The sequence below is a fragment of the Balaenoptera physalus genome, assembly GCF_965194825.1.
Source record: "Balaenoptera physalus genome assembly, chromosome: 15".
Taxonomy (NCBI): Eukaryota; Metazoa; Chordata; class Mammalia; order Artiodactyla; family Balaenopteridae; genus Balaenoptera; species Balaenoptera physalus.
The window spans coordinates 46071161-46097620 of record NC_138894.1 but is presented as its reverse complement, the minus strand read 5'-3'; the positions used below and the strand labels follow the sequence as shown (position 1 = coordinate 46097620).

Here is a 26460-nt window from a genome sequence, read left to right as displayed (position 1 = left end):
CTGAAGGGTGTTGGGGAAAGAAAGGTAGTAATGATCAGGTTTGCATTTTAGGATTCCTTTAGCAACTCCATGAACTGCATATTGAACTGTGACTGTGGTATCACAATATTCTAGTTCCCACAAGCACCTGAGTACCCAATGAGACTAAATCAATCATGAGTTCTTATCTCTATGTTACAAATCAAAAGGCTGGCTGTGGAGGAGCTGCCCAAATTACCTTGCCAACAAAAGGCAGCAGCCAGTCTGGGCCATGATCAATATCCCATTTTGCAGAGAGTCAAAGAGCCTCTTAAATCAATTTCTTAACATCTTTAAGTAAGTGCAAAATTCTAAAAGCTTCCTAAAGTTAGCTGGTTTCAAAAATTACACTAGATTCGTCATTGAAGTTTCAAGTTAAGGTTTCCTAAAGGTTGAGTTTGCTGGATATATCTTTGCTTCTCTTTACTGTCTCATGTTAACGTTGGAAAAGAAAAGATGAACTTTTGCTTTGTCACTGTTGCAGTGCCCTTCATGAAGATGGAAAGTACTTACGGCAAGGTGGCTGGGAACTGGGGGTGGGGGGTAGGGGTGGAACTCACAGCCTAGAACACTATTCAGATAAAATTCAAGGCCTGCTCTTAATAGTTTTCATCCTTTTACTAAAAGGACAGAGATTTTTGTAGCAGAGACCTTGGAGTACAGGTTCAAACATGAGATCTATCATACATCATATGCCCTGAGTATCGGGAACGTTGGTCACAGACATAAAAGGGGAATGATGTCTTCTCGTCCTTTACAAAGTGCCTTTATTTCCTGAATACTTCCTTCCCCTATACTTGCATCTCAGAGTAAGGGACCTATAACCCTAGAAGGCATGGATCCAGTCCCTTTATCCTCCCTTCTTCGGCTTCCAGAGTAGTGCCATTGGCTCCACACTTCAAAGGACTCTGCCTGCTCTGCCAGGATCCCATTGGTTGCTGAAATCACGAACCAGGAAATATCTTGGGATGCAAATCAAAAGTGTTATCAATACTGATAAACTCTCGTGGGCTTGTCCATGGCTCCTGACATTACAGAAAATATAGGACAAAAATAATCTCCCCACGGGCATGAAACTTTAGTGACAAACTGACACCTTAAAAAAAATCATTCACTTGATAGTCTCAATGTTAACAGAGGATTTTCTCTAGAGGCAACTGGATTCAAGAAATATGTAACATGTCCATTTATGAAATGAAATGTTATCTTTAACGCCACAAGAATCTTTTTGTCCTACGTGAAAATCTTAGAACTTGCCTACTATAATCGCCACTGAACAAATGCAAAGTAATGTGCCACAAACTCATGAAATCAGTATGCATTAACAAAGAGCAGCAAATGTACAACTCTGTTTTTAGCCTGAATAATCAAGGGAATTATAACAAAATAGTCTGGACAGCTCTCTGTTCTAAGATTTTATTCTCCTAAAATGTCAGGAAACAAGGCAGACTGGAGGACTGGAAGGATACTCTGGTGTACCCTAGAAAAGTATAAAACTCACCTCCAAAGAGCACCACAATTTTTTCACCACAGAAACAATGCTTCTTTAAATTAAAAAAAAAGAAGGAATGCTTCTGTGAGGCTCTGCCTCTCTGCCTCCACTAACAAAGTGAGCAACTTCCCTGTTGTCGATGCTGTCAACAACCAAGTCTCAGATCTGTGTACATTTTTTGGCACTGAATGTTGGACTTTCTCTTTTTGAGCATGACTCATCTATGTCTTCCATGCTCCTCTCTTAAGTTCCCATCCCTGCTCTTCAAGCCCACAGGCTGTGGCTCTGGTGGGAGCTCTTTTGCAACTTCAGTGTTTATTTCTCTGTTGACATGTAATTTGAATTCTGCCTCCTAATAATGCTGGTCAGTGTGGTTTTATTCCTGTTCCTTGTTGATCTTAAGGCTTTTATAGAGAATGTATGGAGATACAGAATCAGAAGGCTTTAATCCTCACCACTGCTTGAAGAAGAATAATTAAAGGAGAACAGACTCTGAAGAACACTTAGAATTTTCAAAGGATTTAAAGAGAATGCATCTTGTATAGAGGTAACTTTGTAAGCCAAGCTGTGGAACAGAGTAAATTTAAGGAAACATCCCAGAAATAATTTGACAGGCTTGAAGAATAGAATGTCAAAAAAATCACTGAACAATAAAACAGGAAAGGTTAGTTGAGTTCAGATTTTTGAGGGCCCAGAATACTAGACTGAAGAAAGCAGAATTTATTTTTTATGCAGTAGGCAATCTAAATGGGGGTAGGAGGCAAGTTTCTTGTTTATTTTATACCATAGTTTGTTTTAGCCAAGTAACTACAATTTATACATAACCTACTGTGTGCCAGATACAGCTTACTAAATTATTGCATTTAATTCTTAAAAAAAACTCATGAGGGGGGCTTCCCTGGTGGCTCAGTGGTTAAGAATCCGCCTGCCAATGCAGGGGACACAGGTTCGAGCCCTGGTCCAGGAAGATCCCACATGCCCCGGAGCAATTAAGCCCAGCGCCAGAACTACTGAGTCTGCACTCTGGAGCCCATGAGCCACAACTACTGAGCTCACGTGCCAAAACTACTGAAGCCCATGCACCTAGAGCCCATGCTCCACAACGAGAGAAGCCACCGCAATGAGAAGACTGCACACCGCAAGGAAGAGTAGCCCCCGCTCGCCGCAACTAGAGAAAGCCCACGCACAACAATGAAGACCCAACGCAGCCAAAAATTAATTAATTAAAAAAATAAAAACAAACAGGAAAAAACTCATGAGGTAAATAATGGGGATTTATTAGAGCGGTAAGTAACTGAAATAAGGTCAAAACAATAGAGTCATAATCTAAACGCAGATCTGTATGATTCTCAAGCCCATGTGCTTTCTACCAATATCATTCATGCCTTCCTCATTTAATAAGGATAAGGAATTAACAAGCATGGGGGAGGCTGAGGGAAGGAAACTGATCCAAATGTTGGTTAAAGAACTGGAACAGTGTTTGTGGGAATGCCAACTTGTGAAAAAAAAAACATGGGATATATTTTAGCATTAAGATAACTAGAGATTAATGACAGTATAATGTGGCACTCAAGAATATGAATTACAGAAAACAGACTGCTTGACTATTAATAAAATGTGTGTTTATAAAATGAATTATAGAAATTCTAGCTCCACTACTTACAAAATCTATAAATTTATAAAAATTTATAACTGTGACCTTGGGCAAATTATTTATCACCTCATAGCTTATACATTCTCTTTTTTTTTTTTTTGGCTGTGTTGGGTCTTCGTTTCTGTGCGAGGGCTTTCTCTGGTTGCGGCAAGCGGGGGCCACTCTTCATCGCGGTGCGCGGGCCTCTCACTATCATGGGCTCTCTTGTTGCAGAGCACAGGCTCCAGACGCGCAGGCTCAGTAGTTGTGGCTCACGGGCCTAGGTGCTCCGCAGCATGTGGGATCTTCCCAGACCAGGGCTCGAACCCATGTCCTCTGCACTGGCAGGCAGATTCTCAACCACTGCGCCACCAGGGAAGTCCCATTCTCATTTTTAAAATGAGAATTCCTACTTCAAATAAGTTGTGTGTCTTGAAGTTAATAATACTTAAAAGGTATCTGGCACATAGTAAGCATCAACAAATACTGGCTATTTTTATCACCACTAACATCATTATTCATGTTTGGAAATAAAAGTATACAAAAAGGCCCCAAGTCTCCAAGTTTTAGGTGACTAGGAGGAGGGTGGTACACTGAAGGGTAGAGTAATCTGGAGAAAGAACTGATTTGTGGGGGGAAAATGTGATTTCATTTTTGGAGGTGAATAAGTATGCTTTAAAGGCCTATGGCTTTTCTGAACACTTCTACAATCTGATCAATTCTGATCTACATGAAAGTTTTCTATGAGGATATTTTCTCAATAAATACTGTGCCTACTTCTCTTATTTACTGATGTGCTGATACTGACACTTAGCTGGTTTCCTAGACTTGACCATCAGTTTCCACCAACTGACTCACAAGCAAACACTTTCTGAATTCTCCATGCTTCCTTCTAGGCAGGCATCTCCCTATAAGAAGCTTTAAACATAGCTATACCACTAACACCCCAACTTCTACCAATTCTTATCCAAATTCACTTCAATATATCCAGATATTTTAATGATGAAATATTAACCAGCTATAACATCACAATTCTTAACGTTTTCACACGTCCTAAACTTTCTAATACTAGTATTCAATTATAATAATAAAGGAAAATGTTTTAAATTAACTCTATGATAAATATACTTGTTCAGAAGTAAATATTTATAAGTTTTAGAATCAATGCCCTAATACATTAATACAAGGATACTGGTGATTTCTGAAAAAAATATTTACTTTTGATTCCTGAAAACAGTGACTTATGAACAGAACTCAATAGTGAAGATTAATCAACCCCCAAAGTTATATAACCTACATTTTCCTAAGGTTAAGAATTATAGAAATAACCTTATATAATTCAACTTAAAAAAGAAACTTTCTCTTAAAAATTTCATAACTAAAATTTTCATTACATTTATTTATTATATGAAAGAAAAGGAGTAGGAGTAGGAACACTGGAAAATTATCTTTCACAGGAAAGACAATCAACACTTACACGTAACTTACGTAGTTAAGGTATACTTACAGTGCATGTTTCTGTCTTCCTTCTCTTACAGCTTGAATATAGTATACCAAATTATCAAAGAAAAGCTTCATCATGTTCAGTTCTTTTTCTGCCCACCTGGACCAATTGAAAGAAGAAATAGTTTTAGAGGCACAGGGTAAGAGAATAAATCTATTCTAGAACAGGAAAAAAAATTGTATGTAAAAAATTTTCAAAAGCAAAATCTATCAATTATCAAAAACTTACAAGTTCTGTTTATATTTGAATTGTGAAAAGATATAAAGCAGTGCACCTTAATTTTTATGAAGTTAAAGCACCACAGTGTTTTAATCTCAAAATACTCAATCTCTGTGAAGGGGATAAAATGTCTGGCAGAATGCTAATTATAAATGACTAATATGAGTTAATATTAAAAAACAGTACAATACAGTCCATGTTAAGGATGGACTGTGTGCCTTGGTCATTATTTAGCAGAGTGCCTGGCATACAGAACACATATAATATAAACTAAATGAATCAATCAGTTTGTGTTTTTTTACTGTCAATAATTGCTTATTTTTTAAAATAACTTATTTTAATCAAAGAAATATTCAGGTATTAAAATAAACTAGAAATAATAGAAGAAAAAAAGAAATAGTGATAAATACAATTAGAGATGGCAGGGTCCATAACTAACATAATCTCACACAATACTTATTAGCAATATAACTACTAACATGTAGAAGTACTGAAATTCCAAAACTTCAAATGTAATTTACATCATGTTTTTGCTACAGCCTTCTTTTCCAAATAAGTTACTCTTGCATTGCCAATCACTTGCCAGTCTGTTTGCTGGTTACCTGAAGATTTACTAAGATGATCAGAGATAATTTCCAATTTTAAAATATGGGCCGTAAGAGTTTAAGAGACAGTATGTACCAAATGCTGAGTGTTACTGCACATAATAGGTTCACACCAAGTGGAAGTTTTTGTTGTTATTGATGCCAACTAACCATAAGAGCTCAGTTCTTTTAAGTGATCCACTTGATAAGATTTAGGATACCAGTCTCATGTTGGAATTAACTGAGCTTATTTATATTTAACTTAAGGAACAAGCTAAAAGGGTTTCAACTCAATATACTTAAGTTCAGGTATACTTGATAAGTAACTGAATATTCACAGCTTCGCACTTCTATAGGAATGTTATCTTTTGTTACTCCTTAATTCAAACCTCCTCACATGACTACAATACCAACTTGCCCAGGGAAGCTACAAGTGAATCACTTTAATACTTTTGAATTTTGTAATTCAGCCATTTAAAAACCATGGGAAGAGAGTCAATGAAATAAAACTCATGGTACTCTTGTACTTAAAGGATGCTAAATGCTTTCCCCTACTCCTCTGTTTAGTATCTCAAAGAACTTCCTTGCAGTCACAAACAGAATTGTCACTAGGGTCACATTGAAATATTAACCAAAGAAAGAGACTTTCTAAGATGATTTTTAAAAAGCAGTAATAGGGGTTCAGGTTAAACAGATCCCCTATTAAAAGAAAACAAACCAGCAAGGGCTATAACTCAGAAGAACTAACTTCATCTTATTTAGAACTATAGTACAGACTTCTAAGAATTTTTAAAATCATATTCATTTTGAAAGCAAGTATTCCTACCAACTAATCTTAGATTTGAGAAGGAATTAGATAAAACTCCATCCTACTTGACCTCACAAATAAATCCTTCAACAGGTCTAATTTTTCCTAAAATTTAAAGTCTCTGAAATCTCTCCAAAAAGTCTATTTTGAATAAAGCAAATAATACATTCTTAGAGGTTAATGAAGTGCCTGTGATAGCCAACTTTCTCTAGAATATTCTCAAACATTAAATCAATATCACATCAAAGTACTATCCTTGAAAGAATTCTTTAACATTAATCATAAGTTCTCTATCTATGTAAAGGAGTAATAGGGTGGTGTCAAAATTATCCCTAACGTGACGTAATGTCTAGAACCAACTCCTAGTAATGGAAAATTAAAGGCATCCTAGAGTGTTTAACGTGTGGATCTTCTTCAGCAGTCCTTTGCCATGGTCAGATACACTAAAAATCTTTACCCTAAAATTAAAGCATTAATTGCTACAATATTTTTCTCAAACTACAATGAGTACAAAGGTCAGACTTCCTGGTGACAGGGATATACATAATCTCCATGGGGCTAAGTGGCAGAGATAGCACTCAGAAATCTAAGCAAACATTTGAATTACACAAAATTCAAATTTTCCTGGTGCAGAATAAAAGCTAGTAAGTTACTCAAAACCTTGTTTGATAATTATGACTGGGAAAAAAATCTTTAACATGAATACTTCTGTTTCTTTTATTTACTTACATTGTAATCCAATGTGTATCATAACTGCTCCCAAACTGCTGAAAAGTACCAAACAGTTTTGGAAGAAGACGAAGTGAAATTACTACTGATCTGAAACAGCAAAAACAGGTATTTATAGAATAAAATAATTTTAAATAGTATCAACAATTCTAGATCTTAACAGAAATTCAGCTATTTAAAATCTTAAATGCAAAAAGAGTTAATGAACTTCACATACATTTCTATGCAAACACAAAATTTTTTCCTAAAGTATCAACTTATTATACACTGGGGCAAGAGATCCAAGTTTTAAAAATCCAATCCAAGACTTTTAAAGTAAAATACGCTATATAAATATCTGAGTATAAAAGCAAGTGAAGAGCATTTAAATATAATTTTTTTTAATGAAAGTATTCTTTAACAAGTCATAGGTGCTTCTGAGGATTTAATCAAGGAAAACAGGAAGCAGCAGCTTAGGTAAATTATCTAGAGCAGGGCTTCTCAAAGTTTAGTGTGCACTTGATCCAGCTGGGGGGATTTTGTTAAAATGCAAATTCTAATTCAGTAGGTCTTGGGTAGGTTCAGGATTGCATTTCTAACAAGCTCACAAGTGATACTCAAACTGCTGGTTTGTGGACTACAAACAATAAATGTAGAGAACATTTTTCAAACTATATAAATTATCACTTTCTCCCTAATTCTCACTTAATATAATCTCCATCTAAATTGAGAATCACTGCATTATGAGCCATGCTAATAATAGAAGCACACCACATACCTCAAGTATAAAAGGGCCAAAAGGCAATAGGAAATCATTCTAAAACCTCAAGAAGATCTGAGCATGTCTACCTTCTGGAAGAAAAGGGGGTACAGGGAACATATTGACATGCAAATCCCAGAAGTCCTAGTAGGCAAGAAGGTTGCCTGCATGAGCCTTGAAAGAAGCAGGACACACTCTAATAAAGTTACTGAATTTCTTTTATTTTTAAGCTTACGAGCCAGTATTGCTTCATGAAAGAATTTTTAAAAAGAGAAAAAGTTGGCACCCTACCCACAAGTATGGAGTACAAATAAGTCCTCAAAAATGCCTACTCTTTTTAAGAGTACCAGGGATATTAGAATACAGGGCTACACTTCTGAGTGGGAGGAAAACAGTGGCGAATGCTGAGTAGGAGAAACTACAAAACTTTATGTTTCTGAATGAAATCCAAAGTACTTAAATTTGACTACAAAGCCTTGTCTGATCTGTCCCCATTCCTTCTATCAGTCTAACCTATTTTCCTTCCCATCTTCCTTTTTGCTATTCCTTCAAAACACACGAGCACATTCCCGCCTCAGGGCCTTTGCTATTTCCTCTGCTTGGAATGCGCTTTACCTAAACAGCTACCTGAAGGACTCCTTCCCTCACTTTATTAAGGTCTCCTCAACTGTCAACAGAAAGGATGACCCTGACAACTCTATATTAAATAACACCCTTCCATTGCTCCACGAACCTCTATTATTCTTGACTCCCTCCCAATTTTCGTTCATTCATCATCACCTAATGAATATTCCTTTATTTAATATGTCTACCACTAGAATGTGCTCGATGTGAGCAAAGACTGTCTTATTCATTAAAAATTCCTGCATATGGTGCATGCTGAGTATATATAGTTCCTTAAATAACAAACCAGCAAAGAACTTAAAGGCAAGATTTTCAAGGAAGGAGGAAGACCAACAGTGTAAAATGTTATATTACAGTTATGAAGGAAAAGGACAGAAAAAATACTACTGGAAGACAAAAGAAACAGCATGTTAGAAGAATGTCAGAGGATCAAAACGACATTAGTATAGATTAAAGAGTATATAGTGGACTTCCCCCGTGGTCCAGTGGTTAACACTCCGTGCTTCCACTTCAGGGGGCACGGGTTTGATCCTGGTGGGAGAAGTTCCACATGCTGCGCAGTGTGGCCAATGATAATAATAAGTATATAGTGAAGCAACGAAGACAGTAAATGCCTGATATCCAGTAACTACAAAGTAAATATTCTTTAAATATTCTAAAACATTTAAATTGTTAGTATACTTTTAAACATTAAAATATTTAATATTTTTCAACAAGTTGCACAGAAGTGGTGCTTGGGAAGATAGACCAAGATAGATCGGGGAAATCAATTTCAATTTTAGATTATTTATCTAAAATCCTTTGTCAAAGTTTCAGAAACATTAGCAGAGTTTTTCCTAAAAATTAAGACATAAAAAACTAGAATGAATATATGTATATTAATTTGACTTTAAAAGCATAAAATCAATGAGATATCACAAAGAAAAAAGGACACAGAAAAATTTCACCTAAAATCACAAAAGCAAATTCCAAAATTGTTTGCCTAGTGTAATTTCAACAATACTTTTAAAATCCAAAGAAACAAAGACTAGAGATACCATATGTCACTAAAGCAAGTCTTATAGTGTGCAGCAGTTGTATATTTTCTGAAAATCTTATTATATTACCTCTTTTGCAGTCAATGGTGTTAAGAGTCTAGACTTTAAATTTACTCTCCAAATTTTCTACAATAAACATGTTTTCATTTTATAAAATGTAATGTAGAAGCAAGCACATGATGCTTGACATTAGAGAATAGGATGCCAGGCATTGAGCGGGTATTGGTTGAGTTGAGTGAATAATGATGTGGTTCATGTAAAAGAACCCAAAACAGGATTGTAGAAATGGGACTCGTCTTACCTCTACTTCTACCTAAGGGGAATGCTTTTCTCCACAATTCATAATAAAAACACTGAATTATTAATAATTACATCTTACGTGACTAAAACAGTTTTTACAAGTTTTTCCGAAGATTCAGGAAAACTCCAAATTTTTCTCCTCAAAAAAAGATTTCAAAGAACAGAAAAGAGACATATTTTAAGTGCCATAAATTTAAGAATATAAGAAATGACCAAATCCAGAATCAAAGTGATCCCAAAACTCTGGAACACTTTATTTAAACTGATAAATTTGAAAGGAAAATGATATGAAGTACTGATTATAGAATGAAAATTAGTAAAATATTTACAAACGGGGTAAGATCATATATTTGTTTGTTGACAATAATAATTTATATTCCAATAATAAAGGAAACTTCACAAGATCACATATACCAACTTATTCCAAGTAAAATTATATCATGGTGTACAGCAGAAACACAACACTGTAAATCAACTACACCCAATAAAAAATTTAATTTTTTTAAAATAAAATAAAAATAATGTCATAGCACTTCTCCTATAACAACTATGAGATATTACACCTTGACTTATCAACTTTTTTGCCCAAATAGTTTTGACTGCTGATATGCTTATGAAAAACATCAAAATTACTGTTATATTCAAACTTACATTCACAAATTCTTCCAAGAGTGAAAATTTCAAATACCAAACCACACAACCCTAGGCAACAATATGTTTAAGATGAAAAGGTTCAATGGTCCAGAGTAACACGATACAGTCAGCCCATATGCAGGTTCCTCATCTGTGGATACAGAGTTAACTGTCCTACCTACCCTATTTTATATAAAGGACTTGAGCACCTGAAGATTTTGGTATCTGCAGGGGGATCCTGGAACCAATCCCCCACAGGTACAAAGGGATCACTGCACTAATTTTAGACTCAAGAAAAATGCTATTACTACCTTAGACTGCCCTGGTTCTTTGCTTGATACAAAGGTTTTGTTGCAACCTTTGTTGAAGCTTATTACTTATACAATAGTGTGGTGTGACGCTAAGAATTACCAATGCAACTTTATATTGCTTTAGTAGAATGAACACATTTGCTAGTGGTCTTCACAATTAAAGTTACATTTGGACAATTTTTTCCTAATCCTAGACTCCATATTTGAAGAAGACTGGTGTGTTCTACAAAATGCTACTGTCAATTTATTTATTTATTTATTTAAAAATATTTACTTATTTGGCTGCATCGGGTTTTAGTTGTGGCACACAGGATCTTTGTTGCTGCGTGCGGGATCTTTTTAGTTGCAGCATGCCGGATCTCTTAGCTGCGGCAGGCAAACTCTTAGTTGCGGCATGTGGGATCTAGTTCCCTGACCAGGGATCGAACCCAGGCCCCCTGCATTGGTAGCATGGAGTCTTAGCCACTGGACCACCAGGGAAGTGCCTCAGTCATTTTAAACTATAGTATATACCAAGAGTTGACAAGAAATGCTGTATATAATATAGTCTTTACAGAGGGAAAACGAAACCAAAAAAAAGTACATAGTACCATGCATTTCTTAATTATATGAACCTTTATTTATGTAAACAGAATCCCTGACACGTGAGCATTTTTTCTTTTGTATTCAAAGGCAAAAAGTTTCACACGTGGGTTACACTACCTACTGCATAAAGAATGGCAAAAAAATAGCATACTGGATAGGTTCCCAGACAGATTCTCAAATCAATTCTCAAGAAGCCACAGAATTTCAGGAGGTACCTAGCCCAGGATGTGAACCTGCATGTGAACCTGCCTTCTAGTAAACACAGAACACCAAAGGGGCTAATTGCAACCCAACTCCTACTTCCACCCTACTCACTAGACAGCAGTCTTATCTCATTCACCCAAGGTAACAAATACCAAGCTGAAAAGTAATGGATTTTTTCACTGTGGGAGCTACTGTCTACCTCATGCTCTCACTTTACGAAAACATTCTGCAAACCAGTCTACTATGTGTTTCCGTGTGTAACTTTAAACCTCCTGCACCGCTGAAATGTTATATGCCTTATAAAACAATCTGCCTAAGGCTAAATGTGCATAAGGCACATGCTGCATGTTTAAAGTGTTTTAAAGTGTAAACACTTTAAAAACTTTAAAAAGTGTTTTAAAGTGTTAACAGTGGGTTCCGTATAAATGGCAGAATTATGGGTGATTTATGGGAGACTTTTCCTTTTTCAGATCTCTATGCTTCCCAAGAAGTAATGAGCCCATATTACTGTTCAAAAGAAAGCTAAATTCATTTTGTGAAATAAACTGTAATAAGACCATAGAACAGCAAAAACAAACAAAAATTGGTGACAGGTCTATAAACCATGGCAAGTGAGGAACTAGAAGGAAAATTAAAAAGTCAACACAGAGAAAATAAAAAGAAACATAAAACCTGTGTAAACTACATAAAAAATTGACATCATCAAGAAGCAGACATCTGTGGGTTTTTTTCGGTCAAATGTCAGGAAAATGGTAAATGAGTTAAGATTTCAGTGGCCCATTTGTTTCAACATAAGGAAGAGCTTTCCTATTAATATTAACACCCTTGCGCAACATTCCTTTCCTACTGTGATGGCAAACTCAGGGGGAGAGGAATCCTTGGAGAAAGGATTCTTATGTTCAGGATAGGATTTCTCAAACACTGATATCAATACTGACACTTCACACAATTCTGTTGTGAAAAGCTGTCCTCTGCACTGAGGGATGTTTAGTAGCATCCCTAGCCCCAAGTAACATCTCCAATTCCACTCATTAATGTGACAACCAAAAATATCTCGACACTGATACTGCCTAGGGAGAAAAAAATCACCCCCATTAAAAACCACTGGTTTAAATGTAAAATAGATAGCTAGTGGGAAGCAGCTGCATAGCACAGGGAGATCAGCTCGGTGCTTTGTGACCACCTAGAGGGGTGGGATAGGGAGAGTGGGAGGGAGATGCAAGAGGGAAGGGATATGGGGATAAAAGTATAAATATAGCTGATTCACTTTGTTATACAGCAGAAACTAACACAACATTGTAAAGCAATTATACTCCAATAAAGATGTTTAAAAAAAACAAAACACTAATTTATCAGGAAACCAAAACTAATAATGTTTAAAAAAATTAATTATTTTTCAGTTTGCATGATAACTTCAGTAAGTTCAGCCGGTATACGCTGGATGTGTTGCATATGACACAGGCTAAAAAATGCCACTATGCTCTAAGTACTGGCATATATGACCAATTAATAATAGGCCTAGGGCTTTCCTGGTGGCGCAGTGGTTAAGAATCCGCCTGCCAATGCAGGGGACACGGGTTCGAGCCCTGGTCCGGGAAGATCCACATGCCACGGAGCAACTAAGCCCGCGTGCCACAACTACTGAGCCTGCGCTCTAGAGCCTGTGAGCCACAACTACAGAAGCCTGTGAGCCTAGAGCCCGTGCTCCGCAACAAGAGAAGCCACCATGATGAGAAGGCTGCGCACCACAACGAAGAGTAGCCCCCGCTCGCCACAACTAGAGAAAGCCCGCGCGCACCAACGAAGACCCAACGCAGCAAAAAATAAAATTAAAAAAATAAATAAATAAATAAATAATAGGCCTAGCTTAATACATACAGCAACAAAAACAAAAATTAACATCAATATAATAGTTACGTTTACTATATATCAATAAACCATTAAGTAACTATGATTAGGTATAGGATTGCCTCCAACAAATGAAAAATGCTTCAACTTCAAGTGATTTGGGAGTGAACAAATTAAAGCTTAATAAAAATCCAAATTGATGATTCTCCATTTTATACACAGAATTTTCCTTTTGTCTCTTTTAAGCTACACTACTTAGAAAAATATATGCTCATAATGGAAAAATTAGAAAATAGAAAACCATAAAGAAGAAAAAATTAACTGATTCCTCCCAGAAATAACCATTCTACAGTCTCACATATTGCTTGCAATCTTTTTAACAAATGGGCCTATGAGTATATGCCCATATCATTATATAATCTTTGAAAACATTTGACTCTTAAAGGCCACATGATATTTCATCTTTCACATAGCTTTTTTCCTTTTTATTTAAGTAACATACATGAAAAAACATGTATAAACCTAAGTGACAGTTCAAAATATTAGGAGGTGAACATACCTGTGTAACATGCACCAACATCAAGAAAGAAATCATTACCAGCATCCCAAAAGCCTTGGGATATGCCCCCTTTCCAGTCACTAACAACCCAAGAGTAACCATTATCCTGACTATTAAATACAATAGTTCTCCTGATTTTCTTTTTTAATTTATTCATTTATGGCTGCATTGCATCTTCGTTGCTGTGTGCAGGCTTTCTCTAGTTGCGGCGAGCAGGGGCTACTCTTCATTGCAGTGCACGAGCTTCTCATTGCGGTGGCTTCTCTTGTAGCGGAGCACAGGCTCTAGGTGTGCGGGCTTCAGTAGTTGTGGCACGCGGGGTCAGTAGCTGTGGCTCATGGGCTCTACAGCGCAGGCTCAGCAGTTGTGGCGCACGGGCTTAGTTGCTCTGCAGCATGTGGGATCCTCCCGGACCAGGGCTCGAACCCGTGTCCCCTGCATTGGCAGGCGGATTCTTAACCAATGCGCCACCAGGGAAGTCCCAGTTTTCCTGTTTTTAAACTCTATATAAACAGAGTAATAGAGATATACTTTTTTACATCTGGCTTCTTTCACTCAACATTATATCTGTGAGATTCAACCACACTATTCCATGCAGTTGTAGTTCTTTCATTGTTACTACTATATATATACTATTTCATTCAACAAACAGTCCAGAGTTTAATTTTCCTTCCTATTCTTTTTTTGTCATTTGAATAGCAGTACAAAGAATAGTTATTTCGAATAATGCTTTTATGAACATTCTTGAATGTGTCTTTTGGTGACCTGGATGTATTATTAAAAGGCACATACTTAGCAGTGGAACTGCTGGGCCACAGGATATGCAGATGCACTTTTGGGGAATAAAAATTGATACAACTTAAAAAAGCGTTCATTAGCTTCACAAAGACTTTTAAAAGACAATTAACATTTTAGGGACTTCCCTGGTGGTCTAGTGGGTAAGACTCTGCGTTCCCAATGTAGGGGGCCCAGGTTCAATCCCTGGTTGGGAAACTAGATACAGCGTGCATGCCTCAACTAAGTTCGCGTGCCGCAACTAAGAGTCCTCATGCCACAACAAAGATCTCACGTACTGCAATGAAGATCCCGCACATAGCAACTAAGACCCAGAGCAGCCACAATAAATAAATAATAAATAAATATTTTAAAAAGTATTTAAAAGACAAAACATTTTAAAACTAATTTCTATAATACCTATGTAAATGATGAAATATCATCCACCCATTAAAAGCATTCCTTTTAAAGAATATATGCCAAATGAGGCAACTGATCCACTAACAGGGGTCTATTAGTGGTTTCTTATACCTGCATGAATAAGCAATTTTTCTATTGTGATTGTTCCAATTATAGCCCTTTAAAGATCAAAAGAAGAAAACTAAATATTGCACTTACTTTTTCTAATTCAATTAGGTAAAAAAGATTTTTGAAGCAGTTAAATATTCAATAAAATTAGACATTTATATTGAGCCTGGGCAGAGGTAAGCTGAAAATATTAATATAATATACTCAATTAGGGGCTTCCCTGGTGGCAGTGGTTAAGAATCCGCCTGCCAATGCAGGAGACACGGGTTGGAGCCCTGGTCCAGGAAGATCCCACACGCCACGGAGCAACTAAGCCTGTGCGCCACAACTACTGAGCTTTCGCTCTAGAGCTCACGAGCCACAACTACTGAGCCCACGCGCCGCATCTACTGAAGACCATGCACTATAGAGCCCATGCTCTGCAACAAGAGAAGCCACCACAATGAGAAGCCCACGCACCACAACAAAGAGCAGCCCCCGCTCGCCGCAACTAGAGAAAGTCCACGCGCAGCAACAAAGACCCAACACAGCCAAAAATCATAAACAAAAAAATAAATTAAAAAAAAAAAAAATTCAATTAGTAACTGAATTCACTACATCAGAGAATGGAACAATATTATCAGAGCAGTATAAGGGAAACTGGAGACTGTATCAACAGAACAGAACTGAAAATCAAGAAACTTGTGGTAATTATTTTAGCCCCAATAAGAAGTATATAAATATATAGCAGAATTCAAACTAGGGAAAAAACACAACTAACCTAATTCTTTGTGCACTACAGAAGTCAAAAGATCCACCCAGATGGAAGAACAATGCCATTAACAAAATGTTTATATTTCAGCTTAAGTTTAACTTCACTTATCGTATTTAGCTTCCTTTATATATAACAGTTCAAGAACATTTAAACTGTAATCTGAAAATAGAGTAATCACCACCATGTTCCCAGAATCAAGAAGACAGTATTCCTTTGTCTCTGTTGGAGGGGATCTAATCAAGAGTGCCGAAAAGTGATGAAAAAAGCAAGACTGTGTGATAACATATAAACCCTGTGGGGGAAAACAGTTTAGAACTAATATAAAAACCACAATTACTAAAATAAATAGGTTGATAATGGCACATTAAATGCTATGAACCCACCATATCTAGGTCAATAAGAATACTGATTATGAATATGATTATTGCATAAAAAATTTTAAATTCCTATTTACCTGTTGTTTCCTAAATTTTCAAGGCAACCTTCAATGAATCTCATTCGAATCTGTCTATCCGTAAACCAACATACTAAGGAACAGAGAAGTTTCTCTGCTTCATTTATTAATCCTTCAGAAAGATTAACCTACAAAAAATGTATATACATAAAGTTACTGTTTATACTGAATGCATTTTGCTGTAATTTTGTAGTCTTTTGGCTTTATTAAATAACTTACTGCATCATCATCTTGGACTATATCCCACAACAAAGTGTTTCCTTTCTTGCAAACGTTATCCAAATTAATGTCTGTTACAGCATTACTGCTGAATTGATGTTTATGAACTGTAGGTCCTGAAGGGGCAAAATATAACACACTATAGAGAATGCAGTTGACTGAAATTGTGAAGTGAACTACAGCATTCATAAAGTTAACAAATTCAAAGTGAAGTATAACAATAAATCTCTTCTTACATCACAAGATAAAAACAAGATTAACACAGTTGCTTTATGAATGAGACAGAATAGTACTGTTTAGAGTTTGATACTACTAAAGTAAAATAAGAAAAGTTTTCATAGCCTCTCCACTATTTCATAGTCTCCTCACTATTACTAATAAGTATGATTATTTAATGTTTTCCACATGTCAAGAGAACTGTATATAAATATTTGAAACCCAAATTAAACATTAAACATTAAGAAGAAAATTTAACTGAATTAACTATATAGCCAAGGGACGTTCCTCTAAATGACCTTCTGTAAAGTGTCTTATACCTAAAGATTTTTTTGAGATGATTTACTCAAAACATTCAATTAAATTCAAAGCGTCTATTATAATAATTCAGACTTTCTGACTGCCAGACTATAAATTCTCCCTAGCTCTGTTATATTAAGCAAAAATGCTTCTTTGTCTTTAACAGCTTTACCATGAAATTTCCCTCTTAAACTGTACATGTACTTTGATTTCATTAAAATGAGAATTATGCAACCTTCACCATAATTCCATTTTAGAACACTTTCACCACCCTAAAGCATTCCCTCATACCTAATTACATTTAATCCCTGATCCCATTCTCGAGCCCTAGTCTGTTCTTCCATCCCCATAAATTAGCCTTTTCTAGAAATTTCATATAAACGGAATCATACAATACATATGTATACTCTTATGTGTGACTTTGTTCACTTAGCAAAATGTCTGAGGTTCATCCATGTTGAAGCACCTATTGGTAGTGTGTTCCTTTTAAATACAGAATAATATTCCATTATATGAAAATATTGTTTATATATCTACCAATTACTGAAAATTTGGATAGTTTCCAGTTTTTGTCTAATATAAATAATGCTGCCATAACACTGATGTAACCAGTCTTTGTATAGACATGTGCTTTCTTTTCTTTAGGGTAAATACTTAGAAGTGGAATTGTTGGGTCATGAGGTAAACACGTATGTTTAAAATTGGAAGAAACTGCCAAACTGTTTTCCAACACATAGGTATAGTCGCTCTTTTTAATTTTAGCCATTCTGGTAGATATGCAGTAGAATCTCATTCTGGTCTTTAATTTTAATTTCCCTAATGACTAATGATGCTAGGCATCTTTTCATGTGCTTATTAGCCATTTGTGTACCTTCTTTGGTGAAATAAATCAATTCCCAATTTTTAATTAAGTTGTCTGACTACTGAGTTGTAAAAGTTCTTATATGGTCTGGATACAAGCCTTTTATTAGATATATGATTTGCAAATATTTCTCCCAGTTTGTAGCTTGACTTTTTAAGTTTGGGGTTTGTTTGGTTTATTTGTTTTGGTATTTACTTTTTAAAGTTAATTCTATTAAAATACAATGTAAATACATAATCAAGATCCAGAACATTTCTATCACCCCAAAAAGTTCTCGTGTCCCTTTACAATCAATCCCCACCACCAATCACTGAGTAGATGTCAACCATTATAAATTACTTTAGGAAATTTTAGAAGTGCATATAAATGATATACAGTATGTATTCTTCTGTCTAGCTTCATTTGCTTAGAATGTTTCTTGATATTCAGCCATGGTGTTGAACGTATCAGTAGCTCTTTCCTTTTTATTCCACTGTGAATATACAACAATTTGTTTATCTACCAGTTAATTCCAGCTGAGGTTCACAAATGAAGCAGTTATGAACATTCAGGTACAAATCTTTTTGTGGACGTATGTTTTCATTTCTCTTGGGTAAATACCTAGAATAGGAATTGCTGGGTCATATGGTAAGTATAAGTTTAACTTTAAAAGAAACTGCTAAAACAGTACTCTAAACTGCCTGTACTATTTTAAGCTCCTTCACAGCAATGTATGAGAGTTGTAGTTGCTCTGCATCCTCAGCGTCATTTGATATCAAGTCCTTAATTTTTTACCCATCCCAAATGAGTAGAAATATCCAGTTGTAGTTTTAAGTTGAATTTCCCAGATGACTGTAGATATTGAACATCTTTTCATGTATTTACTGACCATTTTTATATCTTCATTTATGAATTAACTAAATTTATTCATACCTGTTGTCCATTTTTAAATTGTATTGTTTGTCTTACTGTGTTGGAAGAGTTCTCTATAGTATTAAATACACAGTAATACAAGGTAGATTTGGAGAGCATTAATACGTCTAATATTTTGCTCAATTTCTAACTTCGTATAGTAAAAAAATATGTACAATACTGAATAAAAGGAAAATGGGTTAAGAATAGAAGAATGGTGAAAATTTAATAAATATGGTATAAAATTAAATTGACCTCAATCTTAACCCATTCATTTCTCAACAACCACAATAACAACAAAAATGTCAAAATAGGGAATTCCCTGGCAGTCCAGTGGTTAGGTCTCCGCGTTCTCACTGCTGAGGGCCTGGGTTCGGTGCCTGGTCGGGGAACTGAGATCCCGCGAGCCACGCAGCACGGCCAAAAACAAGGGGGGAAAAAAAAGTCAAAATAACCTTATCTAGATTATACGCAAGTAACATTTGAAATCAGAAAGTTGTTGCCAAGATCCACAAATTGCATCTCCAAGTCTGATCGTGGCTTTAAAAGCATAAACCTAATCTACCTGGTTTACTTAGTTTATAATTTACTGGCATCCCAAAACCCATGTCCTAGGCTAGCAAGTGCTGATGGTATGTAACCAAGCAAGAGGTTGGATATGGACCTTTAAATTGCCAATTCTAGAACTGTTTTCCCTCTTAATTTTTCTCCCTTTCCTCCTTTATCTCCTACTATTCTTTAACCTCTTCTAACCTCTATTCTTTAGAGTTTGGTCATGTCCTATCATCTTTTTAAGACTGATTTAGAGTGATCAGAGCCATCGTTTTTTGAACATTTTCATCACCCCAGATGAAAGAAACACCTCACCCTTTAGCAGTCACCCCTCCTCTTATTTCTCCCAATCCTCACTAGCCACAGGGAACCACTAATCTATACTTTCTATCTCTACAGATTTGCCTATCTTAGTCCTTTTATATAAATGGAATCATACAACATGTGATTCTGTGTAATCTCCTACTTTTAAGTCCTAACATTCCTGAATATAAAATCTAATGCAGCCATATATTTTCTCAAATACAAAGCTATAATTTTTATACATATTATTTTTTATTTCTTTTCCTTGTTAAATATCTCTTGATGGAACTGCAGCCTTCATATTCATGATGGAGTATTCATAATAATTTCATTTCCTTCGGGAAAAAAACTATAATATGAAAATTATTTGGCAAAAACATTAAGTAACAAAACATTGACTGTTGATTCCTTTTAACAATGTGTTATATAAATTATTCCTATTTTAAATAAAGGAATAATTTTACTTACTACAGAACCTTACCTTGACTAAGATGTTCATGGTAAATAGATGCTAAATTGGGAAGATGTTGTTGGAGATGAGATGTTAGCTCTGCATGTGAATTAATCTGAACTAGCTCCTCTTCACACCCAGATTCTTCACCATCAAAATCAGCCATATTTTTTTCTGATTTTGCACTGACCTGGGAGCTGCTGCAACTGACATCATCTGCACTTAGCATATCATCAACCATATGACTGTAACACAGAGAGGAGTACAAAGTAAGCAATTACAAATTTAAACACACATTGTGAATCACAAAAAATATCTCTCAAAACATTTGGCACAAGTTACAACCCACTCAAGAATAAAGCTACATTTGTTTGTTAACAATATGGAATATTGACAGCTTTACAAAAAATAAAAAGCCCACTAAGTCAGCACTATATATTAATTATACAATATACCTACATATTATCTGGCCCATCAACACACTTCACTAAAACAACTTCAAAGAGAATAATTATAGGAAAAAAAAACCCAGTAAACTTAACTGTTAATTTTTTTATAGACTCAAATCTTAAAGTGAAACCTTAAAATTTATTTACATTTGTTCATCCAACTGCAGAATCAAATCAGACAACAACCAGGAAAAAAATTTCAATTTACAGCTGCAATCTAGATGTGGTTAGTATTAACTGAGGGACTTTTAACTCAATAAACACCTATTAAGCCCTCGCTTCTAAAACATACCATACGGGGTGATCTAAGGATGTAAAGACAAAATGATAAAAATAACACGAAGAAGAAAAGTTCAGGATTGATTTAGAGACTCACAAATGGTACCCATACACAGAGAATATGGAAATGGCTAACATAAAAAAATTAAATCATTAGGTCTTTTCAGGTAGAGGGTTGGTGTGAACCCTAAAAGAGATTTACAATGTACCAAACTGAACATATTACCCTCCTCAGTTTTATGAACTAATTGCTTTGTCTTCAGTATGTCCTGGGGAGAACTCTGAATGTGCATTTCTGTAATGTCAGACCATAAGCCAGTGGTTCTCAAACAGAAGGCCAAGGGGACATCTGGCAATGTCTAGAGACAATTTTTGGTTATCACAACTTGGGAGATTCCTCTAGTATGTAGGCCTAGAGGCTAGGGATGCTGCTAAACATCCATCCTACAAGGCAGAGGGCAGCATTCACATTGCTGTAAATCCAAAACGCAGAATTACCTGGCCCAAAACATCAATACTGCCAAGACTAAGAAACATTACTGTAAACTCATATGGGTTAATGATAAGAAGAAAAAGGCAAAGGAAATAAAGTAGGAATATGTATGGATGTGTAGTTCTCCCAAACAACCATATTAAATTCTGAAAGGCCTGGCAAATAGTCAGATCTAAGATAAATCCTGATAAACTACATACCCCTATTTCATCATTAACTCAAATATTACTACTTGCAATGACAGTAATAATAAATAGCAGCTAATATTTATTAAGTTCTTATTATGTGCCGATCGTATCAGCCCATGAAATGATCACAATAAGCCCATGAGATAGGTACTACTGTTCCTATTTTATAGATGAGAAAATGATAGTAAGAACAACTAAGTACCTTGCCCAATACTGTAACACTAGTAAATGACAGAATCACTTACTATTAAACACCATAGGTGTATTTCACAGATAATCAAAAAGCTTTATGCTGAGGCTTTATCCTTACTAATATCCTAAAATTAGAATGTGCATAAAATTTCCCTTTTCATGATCACACTTTAATGGAAGTTTCCACATGCAATTTACTATCTACTATTAGGCAATTATTACAAGGAATTGAAGATCTAGATCTGTGCTGTCCAATACAACAGCCACTAGCCACCTGTGGCCACTGCACATGTAAAAAATGGCTGGTCTAAACGAAGATGTTAGGAGTATTAAATATACACAGATTATTGAAGACCTAGTACAAAAAAAAATTTTATTAAAAATTTTACACGGATTACATGTGGATATATGATATTTTGGATATTACTGCTTTAAATAAAATTTATAATTAAAATTAATCTTATCTGTTTCATCTTGCTTTTTAAAATGTACCCATTAGGAAATTAAAAATTGGGACTTTCCTTGGCGATCCAGTGGTTAAGACTCCATGCCTCCACTGCAGTGGGGCATGGGTTCAATCCCAGGTTGGGGAACTAAGATCCTGCAAACTGCAGGGCGTGGCCAAAAATAAATTAACTAATTAATGAAAATTAAAAATTACATACTTATGGCATGCATTTGCAGCTTACATTAATGGCATGCATTTGTAGCTTACATTATATTCCTACTGGACAGCACTGATCTAGAATATATCGCAATTGAATAAATATAGACTATAATTAACTCCCTAAAGGAAACGTAAGCTGTTTTATTTGTAGGTAGACTTACCCATCGTGGTGGTGATGATGGTGGTGGTGGTGGTGGTGATGCTGTGGACCAATAAACTGCCGACAATTAAATAATTCATTCCCAATAGTCTCCCCAAGAAAGTCCCCAGTGCGTGTAATACAAGATTCCTGAGATGCTTGTGCTATATGAGCAGCATTCATTTCCCCTGAAATATCATGTTCTGGGTCTTCAGAGTGTGAACAGGCATCTAGCATTCGTATTCGATTATCTACTGATGGAACTGACTCAGTGTTAAAAACCAGGTCCTTTCCTGTTCCATTGCTTGTCCCACTTCTTTCTGATGGACCTTGGGAATCCCCTAAGCAAATGCCTGCTTGACTTTCTAATTTCCTGTTCCGATGATCTGTACCACAACTGCTTTTAGAAGGATTATGACCATGATCGTCATCTTCATCTTCTTCTTTAAGGGCTTCAATATCTGCAATGTCTTCTGACTGTACCTCACTGCCAGGGCTCCCTGCTGACTGGCTTGCATGGCTAGAATTCACCTCATTGCTAGATCCATCACTATGTCCACTACTGCTACCAGGACCACTGCTTCCATCTTCACCACTGTTGGCAGTTTCATCAGAACTTCCCTGCATGGATTCCTATATTTAGAAACAAAGAGATTTAAATAAACATTTAAACTAGTAAGAAAAAAGTAAATGACATTAACACACTGTACTTTTTTAAAAGGCTGCCACAGTCCTGACAAACTGCGTTGAACAATACAAAATGGAATTAAAAACTCAAAGAAAAGTAAAGAACCTCAATGATACTTAAAAGATAGGAAAGGCCTCAACTGGCATCATGTTTATATTCCCAGTTCAAAGGATAAACATGGCACAAACCCAAAAATCAAAAAATTTCTTTTAAAGCGGGAGGAAAAAGTATTTTCATACCTCTGTATCTGAAAGTCGCTGCTGCACATGTTTGGTTCTATTAATAAGTTGCTCATCCATTTCAATGTCACTGCCTCCACTTTGATGGGTATCGCTGTTATCACTGCTTTGAGGACTGGCTGCAGGTGACCCTATATTAAAATGATGGGGTTTTTTTACTTCTAACTTGTATTAACATGGATCTATCAGAATGTCATAATCCTTTGATTCTTTGATATAACAAAGCTTCATGCTAAGTAGCCAAAAATATAATCTGGAAATATGTTAACATTTGCCAATTATTTCTAAAGAAGATGTACATGATTTCAATTAAAAGTCAGGATACTAATGATTTAAGCAAAAAGGGTAAGTAAGATAGATAGGTAGTCAGGATTTACATCTCCTATGCAAAATGAACTTTATGACTGTGATACAAATATATTATATAAAATTAATTAACTCTAGATGATAATCAAAATAAAACTACAAGTCATCTTGCCATACATTTCTAAGACTCAACTTACAAGGTGATGGTGCAGCTCTTCTGAGCTCTTCGTCCTCTGAAGGAAAAGGAAAAAACAGGATGGAAATAATCTAAGTGACTGAATTTCTTTGGGGCACATATCAGTTGTTTTTATTACATAATCAACAAGATATAGGTAGGGAAACCTGCAATAATGTAAGTCCCCACCACGTGTCGTAGTACTTGTGGGTGCCTGCACAGGAAAGCCTAAGAAAAGGGTAGTATATGATGTCAGGAAACAAAAAGAGGGGTAAAGCTGATAAAGTTTTAGGAAACCCTAGAAAGCTATACATGTAAAAGCACACATAAAATACCTGAAAAGACAGAAAACTTTGAAGTAGAAAACACAGAAAGAGAAATGTATCATTATGTTCTATTCTCAAAATTATTTCTAAAAGAAATCATGTTGACTGTTTTCTAACCAAAAGCTCTAAAGCTTTTAGGAGATAGTTTTGTTTTTTTTCTTAAAAGAACACTAATGGAAGAAGATCCAGTAACTACTGAAACGTTATTGCTGTTATTTGAACAGTAAACCAAAAACATGAGCTAACCCCAATTTATTAACGTTTTAAGAAAACCAACACCTCCCTTTCCAACTTATTTCAAAATTGAGATTAAACTGAAACTAATTTGCAGAAACTGCTTCAAATTTGAGTTATAAGCTATGAACAACTTACTTCAAATTACATTATACTTTACTAACCTTTCTTATTTCCAATGGGAAGATTAGTGTTTAGTAAAGATGCAAAAGAACTCTGTTTAGATAGCTGGGCCTTAGCTGCTAGCGCATTATTCCACAATGCTTTAATTAACATCGATGCCAAGTACAGTGTCTTTAAAAAAAAAAAAAAAAAAAAAAAAAAAAGAGGAGAGGTTGAAATTAGAGGTTTTAGGAAATACTGTAACAAATTTAATATCCTTTTGCCTAACTGAAATGCCAACAGTAATAAACTACAAGTTAAATGATCTGAATCACAAATAAATTTTCACTTTACCAAAAAAAAAAAAAAATTATGTTTTGAATGAATTACCTGTTCAGTATGAACACTTGGTTCAAGAGCTGAGACCAGATTAAGAAGATGTCTAAGTGGTACTGGATCCAAATTCTTGATGAGTGAAGGAAATAAGTCATGTATATACCGACTACAGTGTTTCAGCTAGAAAATAAAAGTAGAGACAATAGTCAAAAATAATCACACTACATAAATAAATAACCTGACACCAAACAAGTTATATAAGCTTAAAAGTGAAGAAGCTGGCTAGTACACTGATATTTTTTAATATATTAGTAAAATGTTAATTACCAAATGTCATAAATTGCAGTACATAAAATTGTGAAAATAAAATTCCACTTAAGCAGAACTTCACTTTATGCAAGCAAACCACAAGCATAATTTTTTAACCTCAAGAAGGAAGCCTGCAATAAATAGTTTCTGGAATCCAAGTATAAAAAAGAATTCCAATTAAATTTAGGAACATATCACTAATATAAGAACAAGTTAAATAGTTAATTAAAATGTAGGCAATAAAAAATAAAATAAATTACAATTAGGAGAGAAAACCAAATAAATATTATTTTTTAAGTGTACAGTGGACCCTTGAACAACATAGGTTTGAATTGTGTGCACCCACTTATACAAGTTTTTTTTTTTTTCCACTAAATACATACTACAGTACTATATGATCCACAGATATGGAACTGTGGATACGGAAGGCTAACTGTAAAGTTACACATGGATTTTCGACTGTGCAGAGAGCAGGTGTCCCTAATCCCCATGTTGATCAAGGATTGACTGTATTATATTTCTCACATTAAGTGGTTATAAAGTATTTATATAACATGGTCATTAATTGAAAAACAGTACAAGATAGAAACTCCTTTATAATCAAGGTCTACATAATATACACTAGGAAAGTCTCCTTTGTTATACTAAACAAAATTATGTAAATATGAGAGAAAATATAATATTTACAAAGATATGACTACTAAATATTACAAGGTCATGTAAAATAAGCATCTTTTACAGCTACAAAGGTGCTAACTGCTAAATCAAGATACAGCAACAAATCTCACTTGGTCAGAAATACCCAATTTCAGGACTCCAAAGGTAAAATGTATCCTACTTATCTACAATACATAAAAAGTCTATAAAAAAATGTAGATTTTTCTATTCTAAAACACTGACTTTTATATTTTTCAGGTGTAAATCATATAAACTCTCTTCTACTGCATCATCTTATCAGGATAAATATACACAACCTAATTTTGAAACAGAAGGTAAAATAAAATAACACTGGAAGAATTCCTCTATGTTGAGGTAACTTCTAATAAACTACACTATTTACTTCAATGCTACTATTAAATTCAACAGTGTTCTTTACACAACTGCAGTACTTTAAGACCAAAAACATCATTTGATTTTGAGAAATGAATCATCAATTATAAGTCTGCTGATTTTATAGATCTCACCTAAGAATATTTTAATATAGTAT

At 35.1% G+C, this 26460-nt stretch overlaps 1 protein-coding gene and 1 long non-coding RNA gene across 15 annotated transcripts in view; one reads left to right on the top strand and one right to left on the bottom strand.

Moving 5' to 3' along the window:
• Positions 1–26460, bottom strand: part of USP34 (ubiquitin specific peptidase 34) — a 231515-nt gene that overhangs the window by 106300 nt on the left and 98755 nt on the right. For 11 of the 14 annotated variants that reach the window (XR_014253950.1, XM_082426527.1, XM_082426526.1 and 8 more), the window contains exons 11-20: positions 24999–25124; positions 24671–24800; positions 23969–24004; positions 23466–23596; positions 22561–23171; positions 20162–20376; positions 16557–16672; positions 16338–16465; positions 6988–7077; positions 4651–4746 (exon numbers count right to left, since the gene is read on the bottom strand). Coding sequence is in view for 13 of the 14 variants with exons in the window: in XM_082426527.1 (XP_082282653.1) it covers positions 4651–4746; positions 6988–7077; positions 16338–16465; positions 16557–16672; positions 20162–20376; positions 22561–23171; positions 23466–23596; positions 23969–24004; positions 24671–24800; positions 24999–25124 (1679 nt within the window). In the remaining variant the exon portion in view is untranslated. Of the gene's footprint in view, positions 1–4650; positions 4747–6987; positions 7078–16337; positions 16466–16556; positions 16673–20161; positions 20377–22560; positions 23172–23465; positions 23597–23968; positions 24005–24670; positions 24801–24998; positions 25125–26460 lie in introns of those variants that run through there. The other 3 variants (XM_082426530.1, XM_082426529.1, XM_082426528.1) reach the window with 2 other exon arrangements.
• LOC309643713 overlaps positions 1–26460 on the top strand; it is a 129826-nt gene that overhangs the window by 18046 nt on the left and 85320 nt on the right. The window lies entirely within an intron of this gene.